Source organism: Apodemus sylvaticus, chromosome 9 (assembly GCF_947179515.1).
Source record: "Apodemus sylvaticus chromosome 9, mApoSyl1.1, whole genome shotgun sequence".
NCBI classification, from domain to species: Eukaryota; Metazoa; Chordata; class Mammalia; order Rodentia; family Muridae; genus Apodemus; species Apodemus sylvaticus.
Window position 1 is genome coordinate 48,125,595 of NC_067480.1, and position 23,479 is coordinate 48,149,073.

The 23,479-nt window shown below is 43.6% G+C and overlaps 1 protein-coding gene across 1 annotated transcript; it reads left to right on the plus strand.

Annotated features, from left to right (window-relative positions):
• On the plus strand, positions 1 to 21,141 carry Idh1 (isocitrate dehydrogenase (NADP(+)) 1). The gene is made up of 9 exons (XM_052193187.1): positions 1 to 108; positions 3,849 to 3,986; positions 7,867 to 8,158; positions 10,596 to 10,701; positions 12,868 to 13,045; positions 14,683 to 14,834; positions 17,835 to 17,975; positions 18,572 to 18,734; positions 20,255 to 21,141. The coding sequence occupies exons 2-9, from the start codon at positions 3,865 to 3,867 to the stop codon at positions 20,343 to 20,345; spliced, it is 1,245 nt and encodes a 414-aa protein (XP_052049147.1). The 5' UTR covers positions 1 to 108; positions 3,849 to 3,864; the 3' UTR covers positions 20,346 to 21,141.
• The last annotated feature ends 2,338 nt before the right edge of the window (positions 21,142 to 23,479 follow it).

Below are 23,479 nucleotides of genomic sequence, written 5' to 3' on the forward strand. Positions count from 1 at the left end.
GTTAAAAAGCCTTGACCCTGCCCCTGGGCGCCCGAGCGAAGGTTGTGGCGGATGCTGATCTAACTGGGGCCGGGTTAGGACAGCTTGTGTGCGAGCGGGTGTGAGCCGGTGAGTAGCTGGGGCGCCTACGGCTGCAAGCCGGCGCTCCTTCCCCTCCCTGCAGAGTGGCAGCCGCCGCCCCTCACTATTAAACTATTTGGTAGAAGGCTGGAGTGAGAAAAAAGGAAGAAAACTCAGGTCTTGACTGTGCAGAGATGAACTCAGTGGCAAGGCCCTGATGCACCCAGGGATACTTCCAGAGTTTTTTGGACTTAGGGAAGGGAAATGGGAGTAGCACAGTGGCTGCTTGCCTACAGAAAGAAGGTTGCTTCCGAGGGTGGGATCGATTTGGGCGGCGAGTACGTTGCAAGTAGTGACAAGCCGCACAGCAGATTTGCACCCGTGGAGGAGAATTTAGCTTTGAGGTGGACGCACAGAACTCTTGAGTGTTGTGTGTAAAAGGAATAGACAGAAAAACTGGTTGCAGAAAGGGTGTAAACCAGGAATTTAGGCGTGTGCCCCATCAAGGTTCAGGGGTGGGACCTGCCTCGCGGCTGGACAAGTGCTAATAAGAGTGTAAGTGAGGGAGGGGTGAAGGTAGGCGGGCCTCCAGCTTCAGTCTGTAGTGTTGCTTAGCCACTTGAGGGCGCCTTGGGGATTCAATTCCAGAGGAGTTAGTTCTGCAGCCATCTCGGTGGACCTCCTATTTAAGGTCCTGGCACCGCTGAGAGGAGGGGCTGGCGTGGGGATCTGGAAGGAGGAACCGAGTCAGCTTCATAGGCAGAGCTTGCACAACGCCCACAAGGATATCTCCTTTCTCAGTGTCACGCGAGGTCGAGCAAACCAGAGACCCGCAAAAAGCCAAAGAGCTGGGCGATCACCCTAGGACTCACCTTCCTGTGGTGTGAGCTTGTGAGCGCACCGATTATTTGTACTCCTGTGACCTTTATTTGGAAAGATCCTGTGCAAATAAACTGCCCTTTGCCCCTCCGGATACACTCAAGCACTGTACTTTAAACCAGATAAACTGGGCTGTCAGGCTGGTATTATTAAATCCAAATAAATCCTCCTGGCAGGGGTATTTGTAAAGACTTTCTGTTCCGGATTTTGCTTTGTTTTAGGAGATAAATTGAAACAACAGTTGTTTAAGTCATCAAAATTGAAAGGCCTTGTTATAATTGGAAGCCCAATCACCACAAGATGAGAATTAGCAATTTTGCCCTCTAATCTGATTTCCTTAATGTGGCCACACTATGTAGTTAATTGGGTGTTGTACAAGTATAGGCACTTCAAAAGAGGGAAGCAGGAATTTTCCAAAAATATACTGCAACTACTCCCTTAGTGTCCCCACATATTTTGCAACTTGAACTTGGCTGGAAAAAAAAAAAGACTGGCTCAAGATAGGAACTTGAGATTTATGAAAATAAAATTAAGTATGGCAAAGGACTCCTATTGCTTAACTAGTCTATTATGTTTGTCTTCTGGAATTGCAGACTGTCAGATTGGAACCGAGCTGCCTTTGAACCATGTAAATAAGCTGGTAGCTCTTGGGCTTGGATCCCACTTTCCTTCAAAAGTTGGGCTTGAATGGAATCAGAAAATATGAGACTCAAGAAATCAGAGAATCTAGGGGTACCCCAAGCCCGCACATCCCATGGAAAGCAAAACCAGAAGTGCAATAGTAGTCCCAATACAGCTTCACTTCTTTAATTAACAGGTGCTAAAAAGTCAATAGATAAAGCAAAGGAAATCTGACTTGTATCGTTCGTTGTTGCATTCTGAGATACAGAAAGATTACAGCAGAGTACATACTCACCAAGAAGGAAATAACAAACCAAAACAAAAAGTGCAGACATTCCCGGCATTGTGATCTTTTATTAGCTGTATTTGCCATCGCAGAAAAATAGCCTAGTCATAACTGTTGTGTAATGCTGTGTAGGAACATGACCATGAAAGTGCAGTATCGAAACAGAGATAAGTTTGCTGTCTCTTGTTTGTCTTTAAAAAGTGTGGTCATGGTGAAAATGGAATTAATTATGAACTTTATAATCTACTGCAAGTTAATCTTTAAGTTGTATCTGATGGGTGGTATTCGTTCACCCACACCAGTTTGCTGATTTTTTTTAATTGAGTTCCAGAAACTTCTCTGGTAATGGACTCAGGGTACCACTTCAATACTAGAAATACGATTCTAGAAATGCAAATCTCAGAAAAATGGGATTTGAGAGGCGGGAAAATATTCCTGGCTTCTTGTGAGGAGCTGAGACCTACTGTCTAATAATCACCATTTTTTTTTAAATTTAAGGATAAAATTAGTTTAGCTATACTTTTCAAGACAGCTTTAGATTTTTATCTAATTGCTTTAAAGTCTTCCGACTTTTCTGTTCCTCAGCTATAACATTGATAAATCTGCCATTGCATTTCAGGAAAGAAAATTCCCATTATAGTGTCAGTTGTGTGACAAAACAGGGCACCTGTTGCCTGGGGAAATGTAACATACACACACACACACAGCCCATACAGGGATCCTATGACAGGACAAAGTAGAGACACCACCAAAGTCCAACTTGGCAAACCAATGAGTACTGTTGGGATTACTTACCGGAATATGGGTAAGGAGCAAAATGGCTCTGCATCACCTCAGCCCCGCATGGGTGAGGACTCACAAAAGCTAGGAACCAGGTGCCCACTGCACAGCCTGCTGGCAGCTCAATGAGTTGGACACTGTCCTTTCCAGGTGGCCCGGTCTGGGTCTCATCTCACAGGTCTTCTTCAAAGCCTGGCTTCCCACTCTAAGAACTTTTATTGTTTACTCCATCATGGTGGGGCCTAGCAACTCTGCTCAGTTTCAGGGACATCCTGAAGCTATTTTTTGAGTTGTTTACCTGCCTGTTTAAAGAGCTTAGTGTAGGATAGAATGTTTCAATCACAGAGGAAACTGATACACAACAGTGTCTATAAGGAATAAATACTCTCAGAGGTTCAGGGACCCTTTGCCTCCTGAAAACAAGCATGTTATTCTTTAAAGCCTTGAAGTTTCTCTTTTTCCAAGCAGTTACCTTTGCCCTTTATTGGAATCAGATAAATTAATACTTTTGGTTTGTTTTGAGACAGGGTTTCTAGTATAGCTCTGGCTGTCCTGGAACTTGCTCTGTAGACCAGGTTGGTCTCAAACTCAGATCCTCTTGCTTGGCATGAACCATCACTGCCTGGCAAATAAATACGTTTTGAAGTGATAGCCTTCCTAGAACAATGTAGTGTCCTATCATACAAACAGCTGTTCTTGCCCCTGGAAAGCCAAGGCAACAGAGCAGAACTTGAGATACCAAGAAACATGACTTGGATAAGCCTGGGTACTAGGCAGGGGCCTTTCTGTATCCCAGTTTCTGTATCTGAGAAATCACTTTGGTAATATAGTCCCTATAATGAGTCACCTCTATGATAACAGATCTGCTCTTGTAATGGTTGAGAATAATGATTGCTTTATTAAGGGCGTGTTTCAGGGTCAGGTCCCCTGCACTTTAGCCAGATGGCCTTGGCAAAACTGTTCATCTCTCAAGTGGCAAAATAATTTCTTACAGAGTCAACTTCAGATGTAAGTCATCTTACAGAGTCCTGATTCAGAAGCCACACACAAAGCAGTGTAGCTGTGTCTTACACAGAGAAGTTCTCAGTTGTGTTGGTAAATGTAATTGTGACTATATATGTAACTGTTCAACTGTTCCTTTTTAATAGTCGCCAATTCATTGATTCTTCATTTCTACTTTATAACATGACAAGGTGCATTATCTTTTTTTTTTTTTAATTAGGGTTATTGAAGTAAAAATGTCCAGAAAAATCCAGGGCGGTTCTGTGGTGGAGATGCAAGGAGATGAAATGACACGAATCATTTGGGAATTGATTAAAGAAAAACTCATTCTTCCCTATGTGGAACTGGATCTGCATAGGTAAATAAATGGATTGTTCTTCTCTGTAACTTGCAAACCCAAAAAGTTGTTATTTCAAATTGCACCTGACATTTTTTTGTTACATATAAAATACCTGTGTTTTGTGATTAAAGGTTTAGGTTTTTGTTGTTGTTTGGGTTGGCTTTGGAGGGTTTTCTTTGAGACATAGAGACTTGCTATGTAGCCCAGATTGGCCTTGAAATCACAAAAGTCCTCCTGCCTCTGCTTCCCAAATGCTAGGACAACAGTCATATGCTTCAGTTCTTAGCCATGCGCGCGCACACATTCCACAGCATCCATGTAGAGATTGGGCAACCACTTTATGGAAGTGGATTCTCTCCTTCTATCCTGTGGGCTCAAAAGATAAACTATCAACCTCCGACCATCAGACTCAGGAGCGAGGCTCCTTACCCACGGAGCCATTGCTCCTCTTCTATTTCGGTATACTGTTAGATAAAGTGGGATTGCCATTCTTTCAAAGTTAAGCACTATAAAAGAAACATGGCCAATGTTGAGGCATGTCTAACTCTGTTTGCCCTGTGAATGTCTTAATACATCAGCTGTCTAGAGCAGTTGGTATATTACTTGTGGAAGGAAAAAAATAGAGGACAAGAAGAAACATGAACTAAATGCAGACAACTCAGGTCTGTCCTTTCCAGCTGGCTCTTCTGCACATCTGCTGAGTCGGTGGGCGGGGCTTTCCTTTTCTTCCTGCATCTTCTGTCCAGTTCATGCTACTTGCCAGAGTACCCACCCTGCAGATGCAGCTCCCTAGGAGTCCTGTGTCCTGTCACCATACAGTTGCTGTGTTTAGAGGCAGATTAGGAAGTATGTTATTTATTCTCTCCTTTTCTCATGATGTTTTTCCTTTTTTTTCTTTGTGTTTTGTTGTTTTGTTTTGTTTTTTTGTAACCCTGCCTGTCCTGGAACTCGCTTTGTAGTCTCGAACTCAGAGCTCTACCTGCCTCTGCCTCCAAGTGCTGGTGCTAAAGGTGTGTTCCACCACCTACTGACCTGTCCGCTTCTAGTGTTTTTCCTAAGCTTGCTCCTTACCCTTTTGCACATTTGAACTACGTGGAAACATTGTGTTGAATGGTGAGTGATCAAAGGCTGGCGTGCGTGGTACACTGTTGAACAAAAATATATGCCTTGACCTGGAATCACGCCGTACACCTCCAGTTGCTTAGCTGGGTGCAGATACTTAGTTTACGTTCTGTCACTAGCTACCTTTTGATCATGTAAAGCTATGCTGCTGGTACTGTCTATATTATAACCAAATAAAATCAATATTGTAGTTGCTTAAGACCCCCTAACCATAGAGAAACAAGAAGGGGGCACATTTTAGGAACTTCCCATTCAGAACTTTGCATGGCAATAAGTGAACCCACCCCCCCACCCCCCCCCACACACACACACACAATGGAGATGGGGATTGTTTTCAGAGGTTTTAATTGTAGGTTAGGCTGCATGTGTGTATGTGTGCAGTGTGCATACCCGGTGCCTGGAGAGGCAGGAAAGGGGCATCAGATTCCTGAAAGGGAATTACAGATGGTTGTGAGCCAGCATGTGGGTGCTGGCACCAAACCAACCCTGATCCTCTGCAAGTGCTCTTAACCACTGAGCCATCTCACAAGACCTTCTTTTTTGTTTTGGTTTGGTTATTGTTTTGTTTTGTTTTGTTGTTTTGAGACAGGATGTCACCATGCAGCCCTCGTTAGGTTGGACCTTACTGTGTAGACAGACGGACAGACTGAGCTGACCTGGAGGTCATGCTCCAGCTAATGCTTACAGGCACTTATCTGGAAGCAAAATTTCTTGTACTTATATAGTGTGCTCACTCTCTTTCTCTCTCTCTCCCCCCCCCCTCTGTGTGTGTGTGTGTGTGTGTGTGTGTGTGTATGTTACACATGTCTATACATATAGGCAGAGGAAGAGGACAACCTTGGGTATCTTTTGGGGGGGGGGGCAGCCCTTTCACCGGCTTGGAACCCACTAAGTAAACTGAGCTGACCAGATCCTGAATCCTCCTTACTCTGAGATTACAAATGCATAAACACATCTGGTGGTTTTTTATGACCAGCCCTTCTCTGTCTTTGGAGGTGGATTCTGAACTCAGGTGGGATTGAACTCAGGTCCTCATGCTTGCAAGACAAGCCCTTTAGTGACTGATCTCTCTCCCCGGCCTGCATTAAGCATGTTAAAGGAGAGTCTTTGTGGCTCATCCAGTAATCCCAGCTCTTCGAAAGCTAAGGCAAAGGATTGCTGTGAGCTCCAAGCTGGCCTAGACTGGAGTGTGAGACCTTGTGCCTAGGAAGAAAAGAGTACCTGACTCTAGGCTGTGAAAGGCTCCAACAGATTCTTAAATAGTTCCCCGGTTACCATGGTCACCTGGTGGTTATGGTAAGGAAGGGGTGTGGGGTACAGTTTTATTGTTGTTATTCTTTTTCTTTTTTCTAATAGAGGCTGCACAGTGGTCTAGGCCATTTCTTTCCTTTCTCCTGGAAATATTAAAACAAACCAGGAAAAAGAAAAAATCCTCTCCATTTGCAGATAGACTCTCTAGAGAAAAGGCTCCTGTAACATGGAAAATTGTCCACATTTCTTGTGGAGTTACAGTTCTGTATCTGTGGATGTTCAGCATTTCCTGGGCACGCATGATAAGAAAGTGTGTTACCTGTATATGAATTCTCTGAAGCCAAAGCAGAAAACATTTGTTTAGGAACACAAAGTGCTTCTCTCTGTGTCTGTAGCAGCAGTTGGGTAGGTCAGGAAAGGGAGATGCAAACCCTGAAAAGAGAAAGGCAGCTTAGTTAGTAGCTGGTTTGCAGAGCTGACACTTTTCTGTAAGGCCATGGAGAACAAAATAAATCATTTAGTGATTTCATGTAGGTTTAGGGTTTCTTTGGGTGGGGGTGTCTGGTGTGGTTTTGGTTTTGTGTTTTGGTTTTGTTTCAAAACGTGTGTGTGTGTGTGTGTGTGTGTGTGTGTGTGTGTGTGTGTAGCCCTGGCTGCCCTGGAACTTGCTTTGTAACTCAGGCTGGCCTTAAACTCAGAGATTTCCCCCTGCCTCTACATTCTAAGTGCTGAGATTAAAGAAAAGGTATGCGCCAGCGCCTCCCAACTTGTGTTACTTTTAATAAACCATTACAGACTTAAGGTTTATGGTTACTTTCTATGCTCCGTGGGCAGCCAGCATTCATAGTCTGTGAATAGTCTGCATTATGGGAGCTGGTGCTAAATACGGTGTATACAAGGTGGATTCCATTGCTTATCCAATAAACTACAGGCTTGTTTCCAGAGCAAAGAGACTTACCAAGATGTAGGGAAAGGTTCACTGTATGACTAACTGGCTTTAACAAAGGAGTTCTCAGCTCTCTTGGCACTGATCAGCAAGAGCTAACCTTCCCACCCCTTCAGTACCTGAAATACAAAACAGCCTTTAATCCTTTCACAATGCCGCCTCTTTACTTAGCATAAAACTTAGGATGGGAAAAGAAGGTTGGACTTGGCTTTAATTTGTTTGCTAGTTGTGTGAACAGAAGCCAGGCCAAGGGTTGCTCTAAGCTGTAGCTGCCTTCACATGGCTGAAAACAGGAGGCCATTTAGCAGCCTACATTGGCTTCCACTTAGTTTCCTGATAGCCAGCTTCCCACTGCCCCTGAGGGAGGCCAGGCGCAGCTTCCTAGTGTAGCTTCTTTTTTTTTTTCTTTTTCTTTTTTTTTTTTTTTCAGGATAAGCACCTATCTTTTGTTTGATGCTAAAACTTGACATACTTAGGTGTTTTTTTTTTGGTCTTTACTTTGGCCTAGCAAGCTCTGCCTGCAGGTTGCAGCCTGTCAGTTTGTCTACACAGTTGCCCTGACATCTCCTCTTCTCCAAGCTACGATTTAGGCATAGAGAATCGTGACGCCACCAATGACCAGGTCACCAAGGATGCTGCAGAGGCTATAAAGAAATACAACGTTGGCATCAAGTGTGCCACCATCACCCCTGATGAGAAGAGGGTTGAGGAGTTCAAGTTGAAACAAATGTGGAAATCACCAAACGGCACCATCCGAAACATTCTGGGTGGCACTGTCTTCAGGGAAGCTATTATCTGCAAAAATATCCCCCGGCTAGTGACAGGCTGGGTAAAACCCATCATCATTGGCCGGCATGCGTATGGGGACCAAGTAAGTCATTTGAGGGAGCATACTTTGATTTCTCATGTTTATTTTTCACAGACCTTTAGCTGCAATATCTGTGTTTGTTCTTTGGGTGTCTATGCCGTCAAGAGAGGTCCAACATATATTATGCATAAACTATAAATTTATATATGTTTAGGAAAAGGTAAAAGTACAGATAAACTTTCAAATAAGTACCCATCTTAGCACATTCTTCCCCAAATATCCCTTTGTTGTTATTCCATACAATATTGCCATTTTCGCATTGGTAAGACCATATGCTCAGATCAGTGGTTTTCAATGCTAGCAGCACAGTAGGATCCTTTCATGAGCTGTTGGTGAAATGGTAACAGTTTTATTGTATTGCTGCTTTGGTTTCTTTTGAGTTTTTATGTTTGTTTGTTTGTCTTTGTTTTTGTTTTGTTTCACTTTTAGTATACGAGTCCCACCATTGAGCCGTTGAAATTTGAATTTTGTGAGGATCAGTGTTTCTTTTAAAAACCCCACCTGATTCTAATGTTCAGCCACATAAAGAACTACCAGGTATTACATTAAACTGATCACTTCGTGGATAAAGAGAGAGTCACCCAGTAGTTGTGATCAGTCTTGTGACGGCATTCTGTACTGCTTGGAAACCAAATGTCATTCACTTCTGTACAGGTAGTAGTCTCACTGGTGAATTGGGCAGAAAAGTTGCTGACAATACAGATTACAAAGTCTGTAGAAACTGAAGTTTCAGGTGTAATAGAAAGTAACTTATATATCAAAAGGAACCTTAAACAAAATGGAAGTCAGCTAACATCTATGGACTTGTCCTTGAAAACTGGCCACAGCAGATGTCTCTGTGTTCCTGGGACAGGGTCACCAGCTTGGTCCTTGATGTATCACATGGCTTTTGTTTCACGCTGTGGCTCTTGATAAGTCTTCATCCTGGCCAGCCCTTCACATGTCTCCCAGAGTCCTGGAAAGGGACTCTAGATGACAAAAGTACACATTCCCTAATCGTTAACCTAATTAGCATACTGCCTATTCAGTATTTTTTGTTTGTCCTTTTCATTGCTTAATTTCAGTCACTTGAGGAATGGATTCTTTTCTCTTTTCTTTTTTTCTTTTTTTTTTTTTTTTGGAAATAGCATGTTGACTCACGATTTAATGCTCATAGATATCACAAAGTATTTTAGGGCACATCGGTGCCTCAGTTACCATAGTAAAGTACTTCTGATGGCAGAAGTGTTTAGTCTTTTCTGTTATCTTACTGACCTTTTGCACACTGTGGTTAGGATTACTATAAAGCAGCGAGTGTAGCTGGCACCTTCCTGTGTACTAGGAAGGGTCCCGTACAGCAGTGACTTGTGAGTACCTGGTCTGTTGGGGGCACACGTCTCCACTGTAGAGTGGATCAGGCCCATCTCGGAGGTGTTAGTAACAGTGATCACCAGAGGGAGACTGAACCCTGAAAACAGCACATCACTTCCCAGACACTTGACCAAGTTCATTCTTCCCTAGTTCGTTCATGAAAAACCGGTGCCAGAATCAGATGATCTCAGCATCATCTAGATTAGCATCAGGACATGATATTAGCTCTGTTGTCATCTTCAGCAGGAGAGCTAGAGCTAGTTTCCCTTAGCTTTCCCTCTGTTGTCTCCTTCTACCCAACAACCCCACCCCCACAAACCCCCAACCCCCATCTCCCATTTTGACATTTAAAACTTCTTCACGTTGCTTCTCACCTGTGTTACACAGCTGTGAGCTTCCTAAAGGGAAATGTCTCTGGTGGGTAGTTTTATTTGACATTTTAACAGTCTAGAATCACTTGAGAACAGAGACTCAGGAAGGAAATGTCTTGATTTAGGTTGGCCTGTTGGCTCGTCTGTGAGGGATTTGCTTTTGAACCCAGTCAGTCTGAGTGGGAAGGTCCTCCCTGAACATGGGTGGCACCATTTACCACCAGCTGGGCCTTGGATTGGATGAAAGAGAGAAAACTGAGCATAACGTGCACAGTAGCATTGCTCTCTGTCCCTGACTGCGGTGGCGATATGGCCAGCTTCCGCAGCTGTGACTGTGGTGGACCGTCTCCTGCACCTGGCTGAAAGAAACCCTTTCTTCCCCAAATTGCTTTTGTTGGAGTGGTTTATCGCAGCAACAGAAACAAAGCTAGGAGAGAAGTTTATGATATTCTCCATCTTCTCTGATTTGATGCTCATAAATCCTCTCTGAATTGCTGCTGTCTGTATCGCAGGCTCCTGATGAAGGTGTGCCCATCTTCGACATGCACTAGTACTGACTAGAAGGCCTCCCTCATAGTGGACCCCACCCTACCCCCAACCCTAGCTCTTAAAACCAAAGAGCCTCAAATTATACTGCTGGAATTTGGCTCTGTAGTCTAATTTTCCCCTTACAGTTTCAGGTGGGATACTTTTCTTAATGCGTGTTCCCCTCTTTACAGTACAGAGCAACTGATTTTGTCGTTCCTGGGCCTGGAAAAGTGGAGATAACCTACACACCAAAAGATGGGTCTCAGAAGGTGACGTACATGGTGCATAACTTTGAAGGTATGGACAGCCTGGCCTGCTGCGGTTCACTTTACAGATGCCTTAGGCCGCCGTGCTACAGTCATTTTGTTTAACTTATGGCCATGTGGTGGTGTAGGCCTTTAATCCTAGCTCGCAGAGGCAGAGGCAGGCAGATCTCTGTGAGGTTGAGGCCAGCCTGGTCTACAGACTGAGTTCCAGGACAGCCAGGGCTACACACAGAAACCTAGTCATGGAAAATGAGAAGAAAAAAAAGGTGGGGGGAGCTAGTTATGCGACTTCCTGAAAGTACAACCCTAATCTGCAGTGTTTCTGAGGAACATCACAGTCTGAAGGGCTGGGAGGGTGGTTCTGTGGATAAAACACTTGAGCACTTGCCATTTAGGACCTGAGTTTGAATCCCCAGAACCCATATATAGGCTAAGCACAACTGTATGCCTAATATCAGGCTGGCTACCCTGGCCCACACGGAGGTCAGCAACATGAGACCCTGTCTTAAACAAGATGGAAGACCATCTTTAAGACAACTCCTGAGGTTGTCCTGACCTCCCACACATTGTTTATGCACAGATGTGTGTAGACGTCACTCATTCAGACATGTGAACATCATCACACATACACAAATTTATCTTAAACTGTGTCCCAAGTTATAAGCATTCATGCAAACAGGAAACCCACCCAGAGCCTCGCTCCTGCACCTTTGCCTCCTCTCAGTGATGCTGTTTTCACAGAGTCTCTGTCTTCATAGAGTTGTAGATTCCAGTTCTACCAGTTTAGTGTTTTTCAAATTCTCAGCCAAGTTAGCCTGGGGCCTTGGCATGGATTCAGGGTCTGACTTTCAGTAATAACAGAGGTCAATTAATAAGAGTTGTGAAACACCAGTGATTATGTGTAATGTAATTATTTACACCAATTAACACAAGTGTGCTCAGTGTCCCCCAGGAAATTAGAAAATTTTTACCCAGTAGTAAAATGCAAATCCTTCTCCATTACGGATACTTAAGTCTAAGATGCATGTTGGGAACAGGAGAGATCACTCACTAGCCAGAGTACTTGCCAGGCAAGCAAGAGCTGAAATCCTCAGATTCCACACAAAAAGCCAGGCACAGAAAGCAAATGTCCGTAATGCAGTGCCCTTACAGGGAGCTGGGAAGCAGAGACAGAGACTTGGGAAGTTCACAAACCAGCTAACCTGATGAATGCAGTAGTGAGCAACAAAGGGGATCCTGCCTACAGCAACAGAAGACGAAGACTGAGGTTGTCTTCTGCCCCACATGAGTGCCATGGTACACAGGTATCACACTCACACACACACACACACACACACACACACTCTCTCACATACATATACACACATACACACAAATATACACACACACACATAAAGACACACACACACACACTCTCACATACCTATACACACATACACACAAATACACACACACATACACGCGCGCGCGCGCACACAGTTAAAAAATAAAGTACAGGCAGGCAGTAGTGGTGCATGCCTTTAATCCCAGCACTCCAGAATCAGAGACAGGGAGATATCTGTGACTTTGAGGCCAGCCTGGTCTGGAGAGCAAGTTCCAGGACAGCCAATGCTACAGAGAGACCCTGTCTCAAAAAACCCAAAAATTAACAAAACAAATAAATTCCATGTTGGAATATGTTAAAGTGTGTTAAGAAGAGTTCCAACTTCCTTGACAATTCTTGATTATACTTCTAGTTCCCAGGGGTAGTTTTCCATGTTTTGATATCTTCAGGATCTTTTGTTGTTTTCGTTTTTTGAGATAGGCTCTCACAGTGTAGCCCTGGCTATCCTAAAATTCACTTTGTAGACCAGGCTTGCCTCAAACTCACAGAGATCTGCCTACCTCTGCCTCCCATGTGCTGAGATTAAAGACGTGTACCTCTGTGCCTGCAATCTTTGGGATCTTAAAAACCATATTATTTTCTTACTGCTGTTGCCCTTCTAAAATTCATTAAAATGTCCTTATCTAAAACAAATGCTTCCCCTCTTTGCCTGTGCCATAGCCTATTCAAATTGGTAGTTCTGGAATTTTACAATCCTGAGCCCATGGTGGCTGCTGAGAAATTGGGTATTTATTGTACATGGTTTTAGTCTTGCTTCAAATACTATCACCCTTACCTTTCTCCTCTTTGTTCTTGGTGATTTCCTCTCCACAGAAGGTGGTGGTGTTGCCATGGGCATGTACAACCAGGATAAATCAATTGAAGATTTTGCACACAGTTCCTTCCAAATGGCTCTGTCGAAGGGCTGGCCTTTGTATCTAAGCACCAAGAACACTATTCTGAAGAAGTATGACGGGCGTTTCAAAGACATCTTCCAGGAGATCTATGACAAGTAACTATGGCCCTTATTCATTTTCCTGTTTTCAAGTAAGAATTGAGGGTATATAGGGCAAATGGAGTGAGCCACATCACTAACCCTTACAGTGGGTAATGGCAAATCTGAGATGTAGCAGGACCGAAAGGGAAATACTCTGAGGTGCTCTTAGAAGGTAAATGTATTCCTAAATAAGGGCCACGCATTTATTTTCTTGGTAGGGACAGGGCTATTCAGTGTTTGAATAAAGTAGCCTGTTTATGTTGAAAAGTACCAGCGGTTTGAAAGTGTTTCTGAAGCAGGCCCAGTTTATTTTTCTTAAGACCTTTACTTGAATGGAGAGGTCCGCATTAAGATGTTATGTTATTTGTATATAACAGTAGTCATTTTAGCCACACATGAGGCATGTTTGTGTCATAACAGGGCATACCTCCCTGTTAGGGTGAGTGTTCAGATGGGAGCTTAGAAATGAAGTCAGTCTGGCGGTTCCTCAGAAGACTGGGCATGATCCTACCGGAGGACCCTGCTATACCACTCCTGGGCATAGACCCAGAGCATGATACTACCGGGGGACCCTGCTATACCACTCCTGGGCATAGACCCAGAGCATGATACTACCGGAGGACCCTGCTATACCACTCCTGGGCATGATACTACCGGAGGACCCTGCTATACCACTCCTGGGCATGACACTACCGGAGGACCCTGCTATACCACTCCTGGGCATAGACCCAGAGCATTCCTCAGCATGTGATAAGGACACGTGTTCCACTATGATCATAGCAGCCCTATTTATAATAGCCAGAAGCTGGAAAGAACCCAGATGTCCCTCAACAGAGGAATAGATACAGAAAATGTGGTATATTTATCCTATGGAATACTACTCAGCTATTAAAAACAATGAATTCATGAAATTCTTAGGCAAATGGGTGGAACTGGAAAATACCATTCTAAGTGAGGTACCCAATCACAAAAGAACACATACAGTATACACTCACTGATAAGTGGATATTAGCCCAGAAGCTCGGAATACCCAAGACACAATTCACACATCAAATGATGCCCAAGAAGAAGGAAGGAGAGGGCCCTGGTCCTGGAAAGGCTCCATGTAGGAATGTAGGGGAATACCAGGACAGGGAAGCCGGAAGGGGTGGATGGGGCAACAAGGGGAGGGAAGAGGGCTTATGAGACTTTTGGGGAGGGAGGAACCAGGAAATTAGAATATATCTAATTTAAAAAAAGAAAAAAAAAAAAAAAAGAAATGAAATGAGACCTTTGCTGAAGCATGGAGAGTCCTCTTCCTATGACCAGTCTGTTCTAAGCTTGGGTACTGTTATACTTTTAAAATAAATTGAATCAAAGAATCTGACCATTATTGAAAATGTCGGAAACAAAGAAATATGTGGGAAGCAAAATAATACCTGTTTCTCTCACGTAATTCTTAGACCTTCATACAAGAGAATAGTGTTCCGAGAGACGGCCCCTTTGAGGGTTCAGGACAGGGATCTAAGCATTTGTCTGCCCCATGTTTGAGCTGTATTTACTAGCAATAATGTTTCCTGTCCTTTTGGAGAGTTGCAAATGGTATCCCTGATAAAACTAATTCTATTTATTCTTGTTTTCTCTTGTTTGTTTGTTTGTTTTGTTTGATTTAGGCAATACAAGCCTCAGTTTGAAGCTCAGAAGATCTGGTATGAACACCGGCTCATAGATGACATGGTGGCCCAGGCTATGAAATCCGAGGGAGGCTTCATCTGGGCCTGTAAGAACTATGATGGTGATGTGCAGTCAGACTCAGTAGCCCAAGGTAAATCTAAATAAATGGCCAGAGGACCATGTAGAGGAAGCACATGCTAACAGTGAGGTTATTCCACAAAGTTCTCTGGTGAGAAGGGACTTTTGCTTTTTTTTTTTTTTTTTTGAAGGCTTCTTTATGTGCATTAGTGCTTTGCCTGCATGTATGTCTGTGCAAGTGCCAAGTCCCCTAAAGTGGAGCTGTAAACAGTTGTGAGCTGCCATCTGGGTGCTGGAAATTGAACCAGAGTCCTTGGGAAGAGCAGAGCTCTTAGCGGTTATCCATCTCTCCAGCCCAGCTGTACAAGGGAGCAAGGGAACGTCTTAATCCTTGTCATGAATCTGGCGCAGGAAGCCTGGAGACACTCTGAGGTGCCTAGATAAGCGAGCCACGCTCCTCCTGGGAAAGCAGCTCACTCAAAGTCACACAGAAAGTTCTTAAGTGATTTGCCATTCTTGGCTCCAGCCTTAACAATGGTAACACATCCAGCCCTTTGACCCAGTTGAAGTTTCAAAGCTCCCAGTGAGTAGTAATGCCATATCTGAACACTCAATGTCCCTATCCTCCTAGCTCATGAGGCCAGGTGTGGTGGTGCACACCTTAGCCATGAGACAGAGGCAAGTGGATTTCTTTGATTTCCAAGGCCAGCATGGTCTACATAATGAGTTCGAGGATAGCCAGGAACATATAGAAAAGTTGTGTCTCAAACCAACAATAATGTAGAGAGAAAACCACCAAGAAGTTGTACAGAAAACCACCAAGAAGTTGTACAGTGAGGGACCCCAGCACTAAGGACGGGGTCTCCAAGAGGTCATCCATCTGGCAACGAGTCCCAAGTGCTCCTCCTGCCAACCCTGAAGGCTGCGCTAATGCTCTATAGAACAAACGCTTGGCTTAGCTTCCAACACGAAGTGTGCAAAGCCCAATGCTGCTTACAGAAATTCCAAGAACAGGGTGGTTTTGCCATGTAAAACTCCCTGGCTTCCACACCAGATTGCCCTTGGGTTTCAGGTTTGCTCAAGGGAACTCCATGAACCCGAATCTCCCCTCGGTTCAGTTATGTTTACTTTCCCACAGGAGGTGCTGCTTTTGGTCTTGTGAAAGCTGAGTATCTCTAATCAGTTTGAAAATCAGTAGACCAGACCGACAGAAGATAACATTAGTGTCATATATATTGGTTACACAACTTTCTGTCTCTCTAAAATCTCATGAGGTTTTTGCTGAGTGGAACAGTCCTTTGTAGTGACACCTGGTAGATAAAAAATAAAAATAAAATAAAACCAAAACCGACAGGTGTTGTCAGAGTTATGGGAAAAGTACACAAAGCCATTCTAAGGCCTGTATGGCTAAGTATGCTGTATAGTGAACTAAATCCACACACCCATTGTTGTTAAATGTCTGGTCAAAGTGCAGTAAGCCCTGTCAGCCCAGACCCTGGGGCTTGCCTAAAGCCTGTAAATCACGTGACCTCAGAGGGTCAATCAGATTGCAAGGGAGCAGAGCAGTCTTCCCCTTCCGGGGGAGGTTCAACTGCTATGTACTCAGTCTTTAGTTTATGCTCTCAACTTCACAGTGGCACCAGCTAGTGTCGCGGTAGATATGTTGAGTGGGACACAACAACGCCACAGAGTCAGGTGGAGCATAGGTCAGACCCACAATGAGGTGTGCGGCCCCTTACCAGCCGCTGCATCCGAAGCCTTGGGGCTGCACAGGTACTGCAGACAGCCACCGCTCCCACACAGAGGCATCTTTACTTTTTAAATGCCCTCCGTTTACCAATTTCAACATAAAAAGTTACTGTTAGATCAACGTCAGGACTGGTATAGTTAAGTGACTTTCTACTTTATGTGAAGTTTTGTTTTGTTTTTAATCACTTACAAATGCATAAAATAAAGAGGGAAAAGATTGATTTCAACGAATTCAAAGATGACCAAAACTTTGGCTGGTTTTGGACTGGTAAAATGGCTCAGCAGGCAAAGGCATCTACCACCAAGCATGTTGGTTGGAGTTCAACCAAGCATGTTGGTTGGAGTTCAATTTCCAAGATCCACACAGTGGAAGGACAGAGGTGACTCTCAAAAGTTGTCCTCTGATCTCTATACATACATGGTACATGGGCACATATTTGACCCATAACACGCATACCAGATTTAAAAACAAAACAAAACAAACAAACAAAAAAAAAAACTAATGAGACCAAAAAGTAAAATTAAAAAAACTTCTTGGTGTCAGACCAAAAATAAAAAATAAAAAAAAAAGTAGCCTGCTTATAACCCCTTTATTATAATTTATCATTAGCTTCGTTAGGTGGTCATTGGAGAGTAAAGAAAATGAAAGTGCTTTGCAGTCAAGTAAAGTATGCATGAAAAGAAAGAACAGTTGCATGGACTTAAAAGCGGCAGGAGGTTCGCTGGATAGGGAACTACAACAGAGAGGTGTTTGTGAGAGTATTGAGAGCAAGGGAAAGCCAGTGGGCTGTTCTACACCCACCCATCACATCCTGCTTTTAATCTGCCTTTTCATCCCCGTCTCAGCAAGGGTGAGTGAGCCACAGGGGGGCAGCAGATAAGCACTTCCACACTCCAGAACAAAGGGACATTCTGCACAGAACAAAAGAGAGGGTTCTTACTTGATGAGAAGTTCTTTTCTAAGGGATATAAGCATGCAGCCACATATTCCTGATTGTATGCATACCTCTAATACCAGGAGAACTCGGCAAAGTAAGCGCTTTTATTATCTAACTTCATAGGCAGGAAAACTGAGTCATGGGAACCATGAAGCCGCAGAAGTAGAATGGGGTAGAGGTCACCCCCAACACAAAGGAGATGCTCTGGAGAGAGTAATAGCCTTTCCAGACAGTTTGATCAAACTCGGAGCTGGGGTCCTGCTTTCTGAAGAAAGCACTCATGTTTATTTTGTTTACCATAACCTGTCAACATGGAGTCACTCACTCTCATCTCTAGAGCAGAGCTCTTCATGCAGCTGGACCTAACACTTCATCTACACTTACAGGTTACGGCTCCCTTGGCATGATGACCAGTGTGCTGATTTGCCCAGATGGTAAGACGGTAGAAGCAGAAGCTGCTCATGGCACTGTCACACGTCACTACCGCATGTACCAGAAAGGACAGGAGACGTCCACCAACCCCATTGGTAAGATAGTATCTATATCACTGACTTCCAGCCAAGAACTGTCAAAGGCAATCTCAGAGGAACCAAGGCACGTGCCTCTGACTCATGGACTCCTACAAAACCATCACCAAAGTCATTACTTGGTTTTATTTGGAGGGTGGGTGATGAAACATCTATGTACCCTAGGCCGGCCTAGAATTTTTATATGTAGCACAGGCTAGCCTTAAAATTGTAGTCATCTCCTTGTCTTTGCTTCCCAAGTACTGGGTTTATGGGTGTATACTATAATTAGGAGCTATTTTAATGTTCTTTAAAATGCAGAAGATCAGTACTGTATTTTGTTGAAGAATAAATGTTACAGAGAGGAATGTTTTCAAAAGCATTTTCCTTTACCCCAGGAACAACGAGGTGTCACTTGAGGCCAGATAGGTAAATCTCTCTTAACAGAGCTTCAGATAAAATATTTCCAACCATCCTAAAACTCATCTGTAATTCATAGCTCCTAATGATGCCCATCACCTCAACAAAGTCTGTCCCATCTCTGGGAGGAGTTAAACACTAGGGATCCCCATACCGGGAGAGATTTGAAATAGTGACTTTCTGTTTGCTTTCCTTAGCTTCCATCTTTGCCTGGTCCCGAGGGTTAGCCCACAGAGCAAAGCTCGATAACAATTCTGAACTCAGCTTCTTTGCAAAGGCTTTGGAAGAAGTCTGCATTGAGACCATTGAGGCTGGCTTTATGACTAAGGACTTGGCTGCTTGCATTAAAGGCTTACCCAAGTAAGTGTGAGATGCCCTGCACTCTGGTCAGATCACCCCTCATTGAAATTACGTGAGTCTTTTCTGGGGTCAGCACACATTACATGTGTATTGTGTGGTAGCATGTAGACCAACTACCCAGCTCTGTGAAACCATCTTTGTACAACCACACACTTTGACTTTTCACATGTGTCACTGTAGCAGGAACCCACATAGTCATAGAGGACTGCATAGGTACAGCGGCAAGTCAGTCAAACGCCTGTGGACAGAACTGGGCTACAACTAGATTGGGTTTTGAGCTGGGCTCTAAATTTACTAGTTTCTGACCTAGTGGGCAGTTGTTAAAATGAAAGCGTTCTATTTAACCTTTTTAAAAAATGAGGAGGCAGGAGTGATGGCTCAGTGCTTGAGAGCGCTTACTGTTCCTACAGAGAGCATGAGTTGGGTCCCAGCACCCAGGTTGGGTGGCTCACAGCCAGCCACCTGTAAGTGCAACTCCAGGGGTTCTGGCATAGGTAGCTACACTGACGTGCAAACAGACACACACACACATAATAAAAATAAATCTTGAGAGAAAATTGATCCTGAAGGACACTTGGAGACTAGATTATTCTACTCTTTTGTTTTCTTTAACATCCCAGTGAGTAAACAGCCTAAATCGAAATAGAAGTGATCCAGATAGTGTAGTCCCTTCCTGAAGTACCTACCACTGTCCCTGTGGTGCCAGGATTTTTTTTGAGTACTTGGGAGCCAGTGTCCTAGCCAGATCAGCTACTGTTACTCAGAATCCTCTCTCAAGGAGAGATTATAAAGTCAGCCCCTAAACCATAAACACACAACAACAAAAATGGACTCATCGGGTTGTGTTTGCATATCTGTGCATACATATACATATGTATGTAACAATAACAATAATAATTGGGAAGGAAGACTGTCAATTAGAGAGTGGAGGGGTATGGAAAGAGCTGAGACTTGAAAGTGACTGAAGGGATAGAGGAAAATAATATAATTATACTTCAATTAAAATGTACAAAAGCTTTAAAAATTTAAACAAAACAAACAAAAACTGAAATCATACTTACATAAAATTAATACAATTTTCCCCCAGTACACCCTCCAAGGTTTGTTATAGTTGGTATAGTCCAGGGAAGAGGTGGACTTATCTACATGATCCTTAAGTCTCCAGCAAAGACACATTTGCAACATTCTTACCAATTAGTGGTTTTGAAACCTACTCTCCAGGCATTTATTAACAAATTTGAAGTGGAATGGTTGCGCTCATGTTGGCATTAGCCTGACCTAAAGCTCCTAGTGGTTCAAAGCCATACAGCAAGTAGTCTTCTGTGGACATGTGCACATGAGGCCCTTTGCAGGCTACCCTGAGCAGTCAGCCTCAGGAACCCCACAGCCCACAGATTTGTAGCTTTTTAACATTAATAAGTTCTCTTCTAGAAGTGTGAGTAACATTGCTATGATTTATTTTTAATTACCACTTGCCATGTCAGAGAAAAAACTAAATTTCTTTTTTTTTCTCCCACCAGTGTACAACGTTCTGACTACTTGAATACATTTGAGTTTATGGACAAACTTGGAGAAAACTTGAAGGCCAAACTAGCTCAGGCCAAACTTTAAGGTCAAACCTGGGCTTAGGATGAGTCTTTGTGATAACTAGGTCCACAGGTTTACATATTTGTTTTTTTAAGTAACACTCAAGGTTAAAAACAAAAATCATTTTGTAATTTGTTTAAAAAGACAAAGTTGAACTTTTCTATATGTTTACAGCCTTTTTTCTTTTTCATACAGTTATTGCCACCTTAATGAGTGTGGTGGGGAAGTTTTTTTTTAATTGTATTTTATTGTGTAGTAGCAATCTAGGAATTATGTTAGTACCTGTTCGCAATTAACTGTCACTTTTTCTCATGCTCTAATGTATATGACCAAAATCTGAAGTGTTCCAAGGGTGAACAGTAGCTACAGTATGGTTCCCCATAAGGGTGTCCTGAGTGTGAACACTGGGGCCTTTTGCGTGCAAATGTTGTACTGTGTGTGGGTGGAAGAGCTATACAGTGAACTCACACAGACTAGAACAGGTGGGATGTGCATAGCTAAAGTGCATGGCAGCCGTGTTTGTCTACGTGTCCAGTATACTAGTTATCAACACTGGAGAATTCCAAGTCTAGAATAAATACAGACCGGGGGCTTCTGCTCTTTGATGTCTCTTCACCTGTGACGCAGCCCAAGTATTATCCTACCCCAAACAGCACATTTCACCCATGGGCAATAATGGGAGCTGCACCATTTGGATTTCTGCTGGCCTGCTGCATTTCTTTTATATAAATGTGATTTTTTTTCAGAAGTTGATAGTAAACACTGTTCCAGTCCTTCTAAACTGTTAATTTTAATTAAAATGAAGTACTAATGACTCTTCTTTGAAGTGTTTATTATGTGTTTTTATTTAAAATTTTTTTTCATTTCTTTTCCTATTACTGTAATAAAATACCTTGGTAAAAGCATTTTAAAGGAGAAAGGGTTAGTTTTGGCTCAGAGTTCAAGGTACAGGCCCAGTGTGGCTGGAAAGTCTGGGTAGCAGGAGCTGAAGCTGCTGGTCCTGAAGCAGAGAACAGTGAACGCATGCTAGCACTCTGCAGGCTTCCTCCACAGTCCAAGACCCCAGCCAGGAAACCAAGATGGCGCTCCCCATAGCACTTAACAGAAATCAGAGAATCCCTTGCATCTATGCCTAGAGACCATATTCCAGGTGATTCTAGGCTCTGGCAAGTTGAAAAGTAACACAGTCACAAACACTAGATTGTATCGTAGCTATGGGAATTTGATTTGGAAATATTTCTTTAGTCTATAGTGTGACAGCTTGTGGCAGTGCACACCTATAATCCCAGCAATTGGGAGGCAGAGGCAGGCAGATCTCTGAGTTCCAAGCCAGCCTGGTCTACAGAGGGAGTTCCAGGATGCCCAAGGCTACACAGAAAAAAATATGTCTCCAAAGAATCAAAACAAAAAAAGTTTGCTGGGGAGTGGGGTACATAAATTAATAGACAGTGAGAGAGGCATCTGCTCTGGAAGCACAGAGTAGTGCCTCAAAGATCCTGCCTGCAGTGTAAGGGAAGAGGACAGACCTAAGGGACTAATAAACTATCAGCAGACACTGCGTAAACTGAAGAATGTAGGCACTGCCCTGTAAGTTAATAGGGAGACAGTGAAGATTTCTAAGAAGGCAAAGACATGATCATGTTTTTAGTCTTAAAAAACAGCACTCTTGTAAAGGATGTTTGGTGGAGAGAGGGAAGAAAGAGCAGACACTGGTGAGGGAGGAAGAGTACTTGGGAGGCAGCTGTAGCACAATCACTGAAGAGTCAACTGGCAAGTGCACTCAAGAAAGTGGGCTAGAATTCTGAGATCCCAGAAGGGCTGGATGGGGCTGGAGACACAGTCCAGTTAGTAAAGTGTTTGTAAGAAGACCTGAAGTCAATTCCCAAATATTAAAAAGAAAAGGTGGATGGTGCCTAAGGAACAGTAATCATCCATGGCTTGCCCATGCACACATGTATGTGCCCATACATGTATACATACATGTTTACATACATGTTTACATAAACACAAATTGAGTAGGTTATAAGCAAGAGATGTGGGTGGTGAGGGAGCAGCAGGAAGCCTCCCTGGCTTCTTTCTCAACACTAAGAGAAGGCTCTCCTCATCCCAGAGTGTTTGGTGGAGGAGGATCTGTGAATCTGGGCTCTCCCACCTCAAAGGTCCGTTAGAGCCAGGGAGATGGTTCAGCCAATAAAAGCACCTGCCACCAAGCTTGACAGCTTCAGATTGCCTTCTGGTACCCACATGTTGGAAGGACAGATCGTAACAGTCGTCCTCTGACTCTGACACATGCGTGACCCCCACCACCCCAAAAAAGGGGGTTATATAGTACAAAAAAGTCAATGAGTGGAAAGGCTGTCTCTCATTTCCTCGTCTGCCCTCCTGGCAAGCTTGAGCTCAGACTGTAGACATTGCCTATACACAAGGCCTTGCAGAATCCAAGCAGGCAGTGATGCAACAAGCACATCTGACCTAGTTGTTCAGTGCTCCCCGCATGGTGAACCCCAATCTAAACCTGAAGTCATTGACCAGCTAGCTCTGTTGCCAAGAAAACCTAACGAAGAAGAGGAGGCCCATGTGGCATGGGCATTTCATCCCAAACAAAACAAGTTATAAACAACCATATGAGTTCTTCTGAAGGAAGAGAAGGTTCTACTATTCATCAGTATTCCCCTAGGGCAATAGGAAAAAAGCACATTGTTTCTAGCTAAAACTATTAGGAGAGTCAGGCACACTTGGGAGGCAGAGGCAGGCTGACCTATGAGTACAAGACCAGCCTAGTCTGATAATTGAGCTACAGGACAGCCAGGGCTACACAGAGAACAAACTCATTAGGCCTGACTCAGTCTCTCAGCGATTACAGGCATGGGTCATCATATCTGCTCTTGAATGTTTTAGAATTAAGGTGGTTCTCTCTAAGGTCAAGGCTAGCCTGGTCTCAGACTGGTGAGATCCAGGACAGCCAGAGCTACACAGAGAAACCCTGTCTTGAAAAACCAAATAAGTTCTAGACTTAAATTTTACCTTCACAAAATCAGTGTCATCTTGGGTGACAGTGAGTATCCATAGAGTCAGCTGCTTGGAAATCTGAAGATTAGAAGATGGCTTGAGACCCAAAGTTTAAGATCAGCCTGAGCAGCATGACAAGACTGACTCTT